This window comes from Sinohyriopsis cumingii, unplaced genomic scaffold (genome assembly GCF_028554795.1).
Source record: "Sinohyriopsis cumingii isolate HCF-2022 unplaced genomic scaffold, ASM2855479v2 utg001050l, whole genome shotgun sequence".
NCBI lineage: Eukaryota > Metazoa > Mollusca > Bivalvia > Unionida > Unionidae > Sinohyriopsis > Sinohyriopsis cumingii.
In genome coordinates, this window is record NW_028315955.1 from 482,703 (window position 1) to 496,959 (window position 14,257).

The 14,257-nt window shown below is 35.8% G+C and overlaps 2 protein-coding genes across 2 annotated transcripts in view; one reads left to right on the forward strand and one right to left on the reverse strand.

The window, feature by feature from the left end:
- LOC149772882 (angiotensin-converting enzyme-like) overlaps nt 1-2,596 on the forward strand; it is a 122,809-nt gene extending 120,213 nt beyond the window's left edge. Inside the window, exon 37 of the mRNA XM_089947174.1 lies at nt 1,023-2,596. Coding sequence (XP_089803300.1) covers nt 1,023-1,353 — 331 coding nt within the window. The 3' untranslated portion in view covers nt 1,354-2,596. The remainder of the gene's footprint in view (nt 1-1,022) is intronic.
- Nucleotides 2,597-10,306: 7,710 nt separating this feature from the next.
- Nucleotides 10,307-14,257, reverse strand: part of LOC149772884 (angiotensin-converting enzyme-like) — a 232,991-nt gene continuing 229,040 nt past the window's right edge. The window contains exons 33-35 of the mRNA XM_089947173.1: nt 13,135-13,233; nt 12,182-12,304; nt 10,307-11,463 (exon numbers count right to left, since the gene is read on the reverse strand). Coding sequence (XP_089803299.1) covers nt 11,157-11,463; nt 12,182-12,304; nt 13,135-13,233 — 529 coding nt within the window. The 3' untranslated portion in view covers nt 10,307-11,156. The remainder of the gene's footprint in view (nt 11,464-12,181; nt 12,305-13,134; nt 13,234-14,257) is intronic.

Below are 14,257 nucleotides of genomic sequence, written 5' to 3' on the forward strand. Positions count from 1 at the left end.
TTATACATGATTTTGACATAGTATTGACACAATTGGAATCGGGCAAGACTTTCTCCAGTTTAGGTACAATCAATTCCGCTATTGAAAGGCACAAGGCGTATATGATAAGTTGGGAGGAGAGAGAGAGGAAGGGGATGGTCGTATGTCAAATACATCACATAGTACGATAATATAATTCATATGGGTCTTGTAAATAATGATTCACAAATACATCACCTTGTTGTTGTTGTTGTGGGGTTTTACGCCATTTTTCAGCACGATAGGCTATACATGGCGGCCAGTATTAATTGTGGAGGAAGAACCCGGAAAACCCCGGAAAGAACCACCGACCCACGAGAAGCTACTGGCAAGCTTTCTCACATGCCCAAATACATCACCTAGTATGATAATATATTTCACAAGGGTCTTGTAAGTAATGATTTACAAACACATGACGAAAATCAAGAATTTCCTCTCCCTTTCTTGATAACGTCTTGGATTTTGATTACAAGAGAGTTGAGACGAAATTGAAGAAGAAGAACTGTCGTCGAATGCAAACGTAGAGGCTTACGATTTACAAAAAGTTTCTGCGTTCATCTACATAACAGGTGCACTCTAAAAAAAGAAGATGCAGCGTCACGTGACTCTCAACAATTAGAATTTGATTTACGTATCTATTAAATAATATATTTTAGAAACTCCATTGTCTGCAAATATCTCAAGACTAAGTATATCCTAATCATTATAATTAATATGTAAAGCGTAATAGTGATTAATCTCTATGATTATGATGATGATGACGACAACGACGACAACAATGACGATGATGACGTTGACGACACCCTCTTCTATATTAAGGATCCCTCTGTGTTGATTTGTATTCACACCTGTAGTAGTTAGAGTTTTTGATGTAAACCAACAATCTAGCCGAGCAAGCCTCCAACGTTCACGTTATACAGGAAAGATGGTTTGTATTTTGGTCACAGTCGCTGTACATACTCAGCTTGTTCATTTTACAGTTCTTATTAACTGATTTGTTTCAGTGATATGCTTAAGCTGGGTTCCTCCAAGAGCTGGCCTGAAGCTATGGAAATTATGACGGGACAGCGGAGTATGGATGTACAACCACTACTAGAGTATTTTGACCCGTTAATAAAATGGTTGACGAAGGAGAATTATAGAGAACGTCCCGGTTGGACAGAGGCTTGTCCAGTTATAGATGATAGTCCTAGCTACCCAGAAGAGACGAAACCAACGAAAGTTTACCCAACGAACGGTTCTCAAAGTAGACAAAAAGACGTCTGCCATTTCACAATTATATCTCTGATAGTTTTGCTTGTAATGACGCAGATGTTTGTGGCACATTGCCATTAGTGGTGGGATTTTATTACTTTTTAATACACTTATTAGGAAAATTGATTAAATGTGTATTTATATTCAGAAGAAAAAAAAACAATTGCCATATTATGTACATTGAATAATGTTTTCTTTCTGTATGGTGATCTCCATACCACTTTCAATATAAAAGCTCAAAGTCATGAATGATTTTATTATAACTTTGATTTCACAAGATACAATTTGATAATCGTGTTGTTTAGATTGATACATATTTAATGGGACATATCATTGTAGAAATATAGTTATATTTGCAAATGTTTCCTGGTGTATCTATATAAATTTGAATATTTCATCCAAATATTCTTCTGTCAGGCCAAGATGGTGTCTAAAGAATTGATTGTATAAATTTTGTTCCAATATGATTGAAGATAGCAGGAGCGACATGGTCACTAGCATTAATGAATAAATTTCACTTGATTGTTCATTACTTGGATAGGTATTATGTATTCTCGCTAACAATGTAATGACATTTTAATAGCAGACTGGTGTAAAGTTGTTGTTTTAGCCTTTGACACCTTTTGAAGCCATATATTTGCTTTGTTTGATGATGATTTAACCAGCGAAGAGGCACACTTTAAATAGGCATATATATATATATATATATATATATATATATATATATATATATATATATGCATGGTTCAAAATTGTTTCAATAATAATAATATAAAAAAATTATACATGTATATAAAATTAGAAACGTTAGAATGGTATTGTTGAAAAAGTGGATCATCTCTTACTACGGAGTAGTTACTTCTACAAATTTCATTTGGCATTAAGAGGTTAGTGTTAGGACTGGTCGGCCTGGTGTCAGGATAATGTGACAGGGTGGGACATCATGCTACATGTTTGCGGCATGATGCCTCAGTGCTAGACATCGCTATAAACCGTCACACTGCAGACATCGTAGCGATATGACTGAACATTTGTTAAGGCTACGTTAAAAAAACAAATCACATGCACACACACACACACACACACACACACACACACAATTTCATTTGTTCAACACTTGCAGATTAATCATTGCAATATTATTGATTGAACGAGGTGGGAAGTGTCAAAACCTTAATGGGTACAGATACCAAATATCATTACTCTGCATTATGTATTACAAAATTCCTGACTTGATGTTGACTTGAAAATTACAGGTATTAGACATTTGATTGATGAAGTAGGATCAACTGTCTTAAACACTAAACTATATTTTTGATCTATAGACACCTGGTATGATTTCATTTTTGTTTGTCATATAATTTTATCCATTCTGCGTCACACATAGTTCTTTCTATCATAACGGTCTCTAGAATATGAATAATTGTTGCTGCAAATTTATGCTGACTGTCAAAGTGACGTTTTCGAATTACCTTTGTTCTAAGTGAGGAATCTGTAACAAATGAAAATAATGAGAAATATGGCTTAAATGTAACATCTTGCAAACATCCAGCTAGCTTTATCATCTAGTCCCATGAAGTCTTTTGTAGCCAGCCCATATAGTAAACATGACTCACTGAGGACTACTTTTATCGTGTCCTGTGGGCAGATTCTCTGTCTGCGCTTCGTACTATATTTACTCAAGACTTAGAGATCAATTATCCAGCACCAAGTTGTATACTATTCAATATTCTACACTTATTAACCAACTCAATGTACATCGCGATAAGCACCCAACCATATCCTATCCACATTCGCATACAATACCATGAACACGTCGTTTTATGTGACTAAACCTCATTCGTCTACAATCCAACACCTACATTAGACACAGCGAACATCATATACCATACAGTCAACATACTGTTAGTAGTGATCAACACCTAGATGTCCAATATCCAACACCTAATATCATGCCTTCAATGCTACGTGTGTTGTCATAAATACACCCACTTGCCATCCAACACGACGTTTGTAGTGACCAACACCCAGTAAGCTACTATCCAACACCCACATTATATCATCAGTTAGCTGCGTAGTGTCCAACAATTAGTCATATACTATCCAATAATCTACTTTTTACAATCAACACACCGTGTGCAGTGACCTGCTGATTTGTGACTAGATGCATACATCCGAGTTATATATAGAACAGGAAGATTTCTCGAAGAGGACAAGATAAAATAATCCATTTAGTGACATACCAATGGTTCATCATTCTGCTTAATTTGTAGCTCAAGGACCTGATTTTACCAAATACAAACTCCCCACCTGAATCGACTTTTACCTTATTTGAAAATTACTGACAGTCTGCGATTGAACGTATGCACAAATGGCGAATGCGTATGTATTGTAACAACTATTAGGCAATCAACAAGCTGAATTTCCATTCATGAATGACCTTCACTTATCTGTTAACCGATGTAACTAACGTTTACATAATCCACCAGATGGAAAGCATGTAATATGGACCTTGTGTGTCTTAGTTTCTGAACTTGGTAATAAGGGTCTAAAACAGAAAACCAGTTCAAGAATACACGTTCACGATCTATCTACAGACATATGGATAAATTTCATTAACTACATGGCTATGTTGTTTCTCAGTAGAAATGCTGGGCATATCTCTATACATTTTAGATTAACAGTGTCTGAGACATATAAAAGCTCCATATCAATAGTTGACGAGACACGCTGAAAGAATGTAGTCTCCATTGTTGTATTTATGGCATAATTCAGAAAGCAATATGTTTCTGATGGCAAATTGAGCTTGACTGCGCAATACATTATGTGTTATGTAATCGTTCTTATTACAACTCTATGGTTTTAAGATAAGTAGCATAAACGAGTGAACAGCAACAAGCTTTGTAAAATTCAGCAAATAATTTATTTCCCAAGAAAACAAAGTGAACATTAAAATAAAACTTAGGGTATTAAGAAAGGAATCCCAAATAATCATATAATTAGTAACACAAGTCCTAATGAGTCAAGTTCTGAACAAACGTTAGTGGTATTCCAAATAATTTCAGACACTAAAGGTGTTGATGTGTCTGTAGTGGCCATAGTCTCTAATATACTAAAATACCAATGATCTGAATTTTAATACTGTCAACAATCTCTTGTTGAATCACGGTAATTAAAGTCAAATGTTTGATTCTTTTAATTCACGATATTTCCAATAGTGTTTTCCCAAAGATTTCTAAAGAGCACATTTTATTTCCAGAGAAGAATAATTTAAATAAGTAATTTTATCCAGATAAAAATACTGAACTCAACAATGATTTTGCTTCAAGATCTGACAGCAAAAATGAATAATTTCTAGATTAATAAGATTATATTAAAAAAATAAAAGACACAAAAGAAGAGCGATGATGTGCTACACAAGCTCGCTTTCAGAACAACGCAGGCCATGATTAGACAAGATCTGTTATTAAAGAATAATAAAGACAAATATAATGATTTAAGTATTTAACCTACACATACAGATAAATATTAACTATGCATTTGATGCTTACAGAATTAAAAAAATCCTTGATTCTGGTTAGGTATACAATGAACTTGATTTTGGAGTGGTCAGCTATAAAATACAATTTTACATAACTCATAGCATGCAAAATCCAACAAACAATGCAAATTCATTATATATAGCAGTTCTTCTAAATATATCTAATGAAATATATTCGCAAAATTTGGATTTCTATAATAAAGTCATGTTTTTCTAATGTTCGTTTTGCAAGTTAAAGTTTATCCAAGAATAACCCTTAACGATAGTACCAAATATCTTTAAAGCAATATGCCCAAACCGGATGAACACGTCCACAATCTTGAATGCAGTTTAATATCTGAGGATGCAGATTTATGCTAAATATAGCATATAGTCATCAAACACTTTATCTCTGAATGTCTTGTAGCTTTTCAACGCAAAATATTTGCAAAAAAGAAGACTAAACAGTGAATTAAATCTTTCATGTCAATTATTCCTCTTAAAGCAATAAGAAAAAACACATTCGTCCAGTCCATCAATACCCAAAAGAAGACGCAATTTTCCTAGGTATCTTTCCGGTCGTACTGGAAGAAGATACATTGTCAACTTCTAATCAAATGTGTGAAAGTGTTTGCCAAAATGTCCCTAAGTTACTGTACATTTATCGTGTCATTAGTAGTTACCCAAAGACGTTCTTAATGGGATCTATTACAACTTCTAATAGACGATATTGCTCCGTACTAGCTCTCTTATTGTTTATGCTTCAGTCTGCTCTTTTGTAAGATTTGACTGCTGTATGATATAATGAGGACAAATATTTGCAAAGAGAACTCCACTTCCAATTTCCTTCATCGAACCATGAATAGGTTTTGTTTTTGACTCTTGCAGGGTATTCTTTAAAATCTTCGAACCATACCTTGATGTCCTGCTGCATGACACAAAATCACGTCCAGTATCCTTTTGCAGAAACATTACACCCACACCCACACCCACACCCACCCACACACACACACACACATATATATATATATATATATATATATATATATATATATATATATATATATATATATATATATATATATATATATATATAAATTATTGGTAAATTGCTGTAGGTAATTAAAGCAGAACCTTTGTTAGCTTTGTAAAAAGTATTCCAAATGACATGAAATTGTGTTCAATCATTTGGAATTATTTTATGCGGTATACATAGTTCAAAACACCAAAACTTGTATTGAAATACAGCTGATTTAGACATTTTGCCGTTTGCTGTCAAGATAAAAGGGTTGGTCGTCCTCTTTCTCACAGAAGATAACAAATGGTCATCATTGTACATATCATTCATGTCATACAACTATACGACTTGCTATCCGTCACCCTTGAAAACACTTTATATTGTTGGCAAGGCCGGCGGAGCGATTGTTGATGCTGTGGTTTTAGCAGCACTCGATAGTCCATAAATGGCGGCCAGAATAACAGGTGGAGGAAGAACTCAGGGAAGCCTCGGTAAGGACGAGTTACCCACGTGAAGTTTTTGTTGCTGTTCGTTTAACACCATTTTCAGCACACAATAGGCAACACACGGCGGCCAGTATAAATCGTGGAGGAAGAACCATGGAAAACCCTCAGAAGAAATAACGACTCACTGAAAACTGCAAGCGAGCTTTCTCACATACCCATATTAGTCTGTCACGTTTGCCTGCCCGCGATTACGTAAGTCAGGAACAAAGGAATGGGTTAGCGCCATGAGTATGTCGACTCTGCACTGTCGTGGCGATTCGTGTTTGTACAAGAGTTCTCTTCGTTAGGTGTCAAAACTAACATGTAGACGTTAGAAGCTTTGTGCTAGAACAAAGGACCTTTGTTGCTGTTGTAAATCTCCCCGCGTTGACAGATGGCCTGAGGCTCGTCTGTTAATCTGGACCGACTGTGGTAGAATTGATATCCAACGAGAAGTGAGAAAGGGTGGGGCCATCAATTCGAACCAGAATTTAACAGTCATTTGCGCTGGGAACGACTTAGTGATTGTAAGCCATCGTACTGGTCAAGAGAAATACTCACTCCGGGAGCCACTCGTGATTTGGCGGGAACACACTTAATACATTGTAAAGGACAGAACGCTTCTTAAAGGAAGCTTTTGGGGACAGAACTACCGGGTAGTCAAGTCCCGAGTCTCAGAGAGACAGGATAGAACAAGGCAATAGGCCGAGAACAAGCCTAGTTGCTGGAGGAGAGAAGGAGGAGGAGAAAAGGAGACAAAAGGGGAAGAGGATAGATAGAATCGCAGTACGGAAAACGCCGGAAGGAGAAAAGGAATTATCAGAGTAGAGCACAGATGAACAGAAACCAAGTACAGGGGAAAACCGTCTCACACTATAATCACGTTATGAAATAGGTTCTTACATGGTCGAGATGAAGAAGATTGGTTGAGAAATTAATATCGTTTAATTTGTATTAAATTGTTATTCTTTTGAATTTCACCTTTGTGTTCTTAATAATTTAATTGTCGGTATTGCTGACTGGCGGCTCGGAGCTTTACCTCTCTGTATCACTAATTTCACTTCCTACAAAAACGAGCCATGGTGGGAATTCCACAGTAATTCAAAAAACAATTGGGAGCATCCCACCCCAACGCATAGGAGTGGGTCTCATAGAACTTCACATAGTCGAATCCCAGACTTAAATCCACACGGACAGAGGTGAGATGGCAGAGATTGGTATAGGCGAATGCTTTAGAGCACTCAGCCACCTGACACCCATCCACGCTTACACCCCCCAGGAAGCTTCTGGCAAACTTTCTCACATACATACATTGACAGAGCCTGAGACTCAAAGCGACGCGGGCAAAGGTGAAATGAAAGTGATCGGAAAATGCGATCGCTTTAGATCACTCAGTAACAATGCCCCCCCCCCCCCCCGCCCCTCTTCCGACGGAGAAAAAGTGCATTTGTTCATGTTGCACACGGAAAAGACAAACATACACTAATGTAGGTGTCAGCAATGATGCTGAATATGCACACGTGAGAGCTGAAAGATGCAGATGGTCGCGAAGTTGACGACACATTGACAAGGCTTCACGCTGTGTTACAATATTGCAGCCTTTTAATATACGTTACTCATGAGGAAGTAACACTCAATAAGACGTGAAATATTTCACGTGCGAAACTAAGTCAGTCAACTGAATGAGTACAGTATATATACTTGATGGTAGTCCGACGACACGAACAGACAATAAAGGTAATGTTACGAGCGTAAAACATAATTAGCAGGGTCCAAACTATATTTGCTGTTAAATTCAATGTAATGGTAAAATGCACACGCAAAGAAGTGAAGCTTGCCCACATTCCCCATTCCCACCTCGAAATAAGTGAACACATGGCATATAAATCGTATAATGTGGGCAATGTAGAGCCTGTAAATATACATTATATATAACTCCTTGAGTATTAAAGGAGCTAACTCAAAGTATCTGCCTCTCCGATTCCGTCAAGCAGAGAATCAATACGGCTAAGGTGAAAGTACCTCAGTCTTGCATTGGCTACTATGACTTTTTCCAGGTACTTTAGGGGATGAATGTCAGTCTTGGTCATGAATGGCATGTATAGAATTTGTATATTCCGCTTATGCATGACACTCATTTATAATTACAGAGTAATATCTGTATTCTTGGTAACCGTTTTTTGTTGTTGCATATGCTACGTGTAATTTGAACCCTTCATGACTCTGGAGTGGAACCACTCGAAAACTCTCGTCATGAGCCAGAAACCTACGTGCAAATTGTTTCTCTTATCCTGGATATTTCAGGATCAATAAACTCTTTAATGTTTACTTTCACGGAATCTAAAGACCTCACTTAACATGGACCTGGTCTAATTTTATTTGGTTGACTCTTTCACGTCAGATTACTGTAGATATGTGTTGTATAGAACACACCTAATACCCACAACTAATCTGGCCAGATTGTTTTTGTGGAAAGATGGCATATTGGCAGGTATTCTCATGCTTGTTACCGGTGATGACAAAAATTGATTTGATTTACGTTATACAATTTGACAGATTGATGGAGTCTGCCTTGCTATTACCGAGTATGGGCACAGCAAGACACTTCAAGATGGTCTCCTATCGTCATAAATAATCAGTAGATATTTGTCAATAATATATTCATCAAGCGTACATGGTTGATAAAGCTATGCTATATTTTGAGGGCATGAAGTAAACAAATATAGCATCAATAATCGTAATATGATTTACATTTACAAGATGTCATTTTGCTCTTGTTTTGCTAAACACGAAAAGCGACAAACACGCGTACTTTCACCGCTAATACGTAAAGGTTTATAATATATAGGATAAATGCACATCACAATCAATGATTTCTTAAAAGTGCGATCCTGATTATTTATATCCAATACAATGTTGTGACAACTGTCCGAAAAAAGGCAATACAACATCTCAATGTTATGTTCTCTCCAGAAGATGATTAGACTAGCCACGTTCCCGATCACCGATACATCTGCGTAATAAATTGCATTTACGATTTTCTCTTTCATATTTGCAGTTTCCTCTGAATCATTTGCATGGCCAACAATTACATGTAATACACTCTTGTATGGTGATTATAAATGCGGCAGCCTCAGTTTGTTGGGGATGGCTATTTTAAATTTGTCAATACATGCCTGATCCCAGCAATGGTCTCTTTGGTGCGAAACTTTCTTTGTGTCTTGGCACAATCCTGCTCCAGTTTGTTGCTAACTAACCATTGTGTTCTTATCAACAGCCATGAAGGCACTAGCATGGACATATTTGGGGAACCATGGTTATATTTGGGGAACCAGAAAGCATTCTACTGATGACCTATTATATTCTACTCATTGATTTGTAAAAACAGAAAACAGAGCTGCAGAACGGCAATGGTCATGTTGTAAATTTGGCATGTTTTCTATGGAGTCAGATGGCCTCCGTCAGCAACGGAAGGCAGCTGGAAAGACTCTGTAAAAACAGAAAAACTGTTCTTGCATTCGTTTATCATTGCCCATATCCCAACAATGGCAAGGGTGGGAGTGTGTCTAAAGAACTTGCGCGAGGCCAATGCTATGGATATTTATCGAAAGTGAAATACCGCAACTGTTCCGACCCAAGAAGAAGAAAATAAAGACATAAAATTAGCTCTATTATAGGAATGCGAAATTCACATCTCCGACTACCGTCGATTGGCAATTTGATAACGCAATCGCGTTTTGATCTGAAATTAAAGTCACTGCTGAAAAACAGTACTACACGAAAACTTATTATCTGTTTGACATGGTAACCTTGACTGAAATGACAATAAAATCGTTACACAAGCCAGCAATGGAATCAAGCGGGCGACCTATAAACAATGTCGTTTTTATAGCTAGTCTTTAAAATCGATAGCAATGTTGGTACTAGTGTAGATAAGAATATGAACATATTGGTATAATGTTCCTTTCAACTGTAAGGAATTAATTTTTATGTTGAAAAACAAAACGAGAGCAAGGTACAAATTACATTTTTATTTTCTGTAACAATGGATTAATATACATAAAAAGACATCATTATAAGATGAGCAAAATGATTACATGTATTCAGCATAATGGAATTCTACTTACATAAAATGTATTCAGAAAATAAATGTTTTATACAATGAATATTTTAAAGGATCCAAATATATCACGAAAATATGTAACAACAACACAAGGTAAATATTACTAAAGTGTTAAATGCACAAATATACGCCTTTCACATCTTTGTTAGTGGCTGCATAGCATGAAAGATTGTTTCTTTTATCTTCATTACTTTAACATGATTATGAGTGTTCCATTGCACACAAATGAACTATTCAATGTATTTTTACCATTTAATTTTCCTTTAGTACCAGATGAATTACAATTCAGAGCAAGATTTTAAATCGCTTTCATGCTTACATGGGGTTTCTTTGATATAACTCTGCCTCATCTAAAACATATGTTACTAACGTGCTTTTTCCTTTGTGTTCCATGAATTGATCCTTTGTTATCAAAGTGATTACTTGTCAAATTATTACTATTAAGTATATGGCGTCAAAATGTTTTGCACTGAAGCGAAATTTGTTAATTTATTAATGTATAACATCAGTTATTTCCAATAAGATTATTTTATGCACATATGGGGGAAATTATATGAGTTTGAAGAACATCATCTGCAAAAAACAACCGATTTTTGAAGTCAGGAGTAGTTTTTCTGTTGAAAACATATACAACTTAATCACATCACTTTGCAAAATATACTTCGAACACTTGTCAATCCTCATTTACAATTTACTTAGCACTATCATTAACGTTCTTTATAAATCTTTTATAAGTTCTTATTTTTCTATTTTACTAATAGCAATGCTGATCAAAGCAGAAATCGCTGTAATGACGAAGCTCGTATTTTTAATCCTGGGACTTCCTGAGAGGACATCTGCTGACAATACGTTGGGGCATTTCTTCTTATCCCAGCCTAATGTCTCGTTATACTTTCTGTTGTTCTCCTGAAGCCATTTTATTAGTGGATCGAAATATTCTAGAAGGGGGGCGGCGCTAAGCTTGTTTGTCTGACCGCCGGTTCCTTTTGTAATTTTCAACATGGCCTCACCCCAAGGTCTTGACGATCCCATCTTAAGCATATCGCTGAGAAAGAAAAGGTTTCTATTAATAGTCAATTAACCAATCTTCATAGACATAGAGCAGAACCATTCCAGTTATATCTATTCTATATCTATATATCCACTTCGAGTTATATCTTTTCCAACAGGACAGAGGTCATTCTGCGCAAAACTGCATTACCCACTATGTGCTGCTCATTCACTTTAAGTTTTTTGCATTTAATCTCGCTACTAAATGCAAAATCGTTGACCCCCAACGACGTCTGATCTATTACATTCACCAGTGGGTATATATCAAGCTTGTCTTTACTCGAAGTAGAAGTGTTGAATTTATTCGTTCACATATTATCAGATTGAAGTCCACATCGAACGATAATATTTTCTGGACTATCCCATGGTTTATTTTTTGTGCGGAACTGTTTAAGTAAGCATTCATATGGACCTAGATTAAGCAATTAGCCGAGCTTTATACTACTACTACTACTACTACTACTACTACTACTAATAATAATAATAATAATATTATTATTATTATTATTATTATTATTATTATTATTATTATTATTATTTTATCATCATTGTGTTATCATTAGCAGCATTTAGATCAATTATGCTTGTTGACAATTATGTGTCAAGAGAAAAAAGAATCCTAGAAACAAATTCATCTAGCGATGAAATATTAGAATGTGGACGACAAAAATATCATGGATTTGATAAGGCAGAGAGAAGTACTTAGCACTTACTTCAACCTAGTTCCCGCAATGGTATTGTTATAGATGTCACATCGGTGAAGCGGCCCAGAAATATTAGCTACCTCACACAATGCCTTGTGCCACTGGAACTGGGCAACATAGCTTACAAAATAACTAAACGGAAAACAAAATGCCTTATATTATTACATATACATATGCAGATGCTCTAATAAATTCGTATTGATTGTGTATGGATCAGAGTTTCAGAAACTTGCATTAGAATAAAGTGCATCATCTGGCTCAGAATTAGTATACGATGACTATGGTCGTATTTAAAAGGAGCACGTAGAACGTGCTTGACGATAACACAACTTTATCATCCGCCATCTTGCTTCAGTAAATATACTAGGATAAAATCGTTTTGTCCTTCTGTGTCAGCTATATTGCTTCTGTCAAAGACAGGGTAACAATCGGTTGCACACTGGTCAGTGCCATAATGTCAGTCGAACACAAACAATGCCACTAGAAGGTTTAACTCATAAGAAAGTGACACGTGTTTCTGATCAAGCACTAGACAAAATTAGACCCTAAATTGCTGAAAACAATTAACTGATTTACAGGTATAGCTCTTCTTATAATAAATGAACGGCTAACCATTTGTAATAGCAAATATGGTCTGAAATAATTATGTACGTATGATTGTCTGTGTGGGGGTAATGATTGTAATCTCCAAGAACATTGGCATTAAGTGGCTATTGTCTTTACGGATACAAAATCGAAACATTCACCTGCATCTGTACATCAGGATGGTATTTTGAACGTCCGAGTGTGTTTAAATTTCAAAATATTATCTCGAAGTTCGAGATCACGAGTTCAAAATTTCGATATACTAACTTGGAAAGTCAAGAGAAACAAGCTTAATATTCTAAATACTAACTCTAAAATACTTTCTCGAAGTTTAATCTATTTTCATAAGCATTTACAAAGGGAATATATGTCTGTACCTGATATAAGGTGATCCTGCTGGAATATGATACTTTGCCCCAGGATCGAAATCGGCATTCGTTCTTTCAACTGGAGGGTAGATTCCTTGAAAATCACACCTGAAATATGGAACTATAGACATAAAACCTGATAGAGAGGGAAACGAAGTGGAGGAAAAAATGATGTATCTGTTGAGCCCTTAAACTTTACTTTCCTGGAAATGAAGGTCAGTATATGTTTTACTAAGTGATTTACAGAAACCAATGCACTTTATTTGTTTTAGAATTGTATTGCAAAAATGCCATCTTATTTGCAAGAGGCTAAGAAATTAATGGCATGACATCACATAAAAGTCAAATGCGTTAAGAATATGCTACATGAAGAAACATAATTTATAACGTGTCGTTGTGCCATTCAATAAAAAATTATCTTTCCCGAAGTCATGTGGTTGTCTGCTGTACAATGGATACGGGGGACTCGGTTTAAGCAGGTTTGATACAGGTTATTTATGTCTGGTACTGTTTATTCGGGTTTGATGCGGTTTACTTCGGTCCGATATGATTTTGTCCGTTTGATACAGTTTACTCCAGTCTGATATAGTTTACACAGGTTTGATGTTATATACACAGGTCAAATACGTTTTACCCAGATTTGATACGATTTCTTCCAGTTAAAAGGAAGCCTTGTTATCTTGCTAAAGTGTATTTTGCGATCTCTGGAATAATCCGTAAAAGCCCTTATCTAAAACACTGATTTTGATTGCTAATTACTTTTCCAATAATAATTTATGTTACTGCAAACGTCAGCTTACAGTAGATATGAAAAGGGAGATAACTAGCAACATATGTTAGGAGGGTCATGCGGTTCAATGGTGCACTCACAATATTTTAGATCGTATACATTACATATTAATATGTATCCCATATACTATTATATTTATGTTTAAGCTTAATTGCACAAATAGTCTTGAAAGAATAATCATTGCAACATATTCAAAGTTCTTTTGGGTTCATTTTATATGGGCATGGTCTTCTTCGGTTACGTACAGTTAACTTCGTTATAAATACGATATACTAAGTTTCGAGGTACGGTTTTGCGGTTAATATAGTAGTTTCGAAGACTTAACCCAATTTCTCGTCAAAT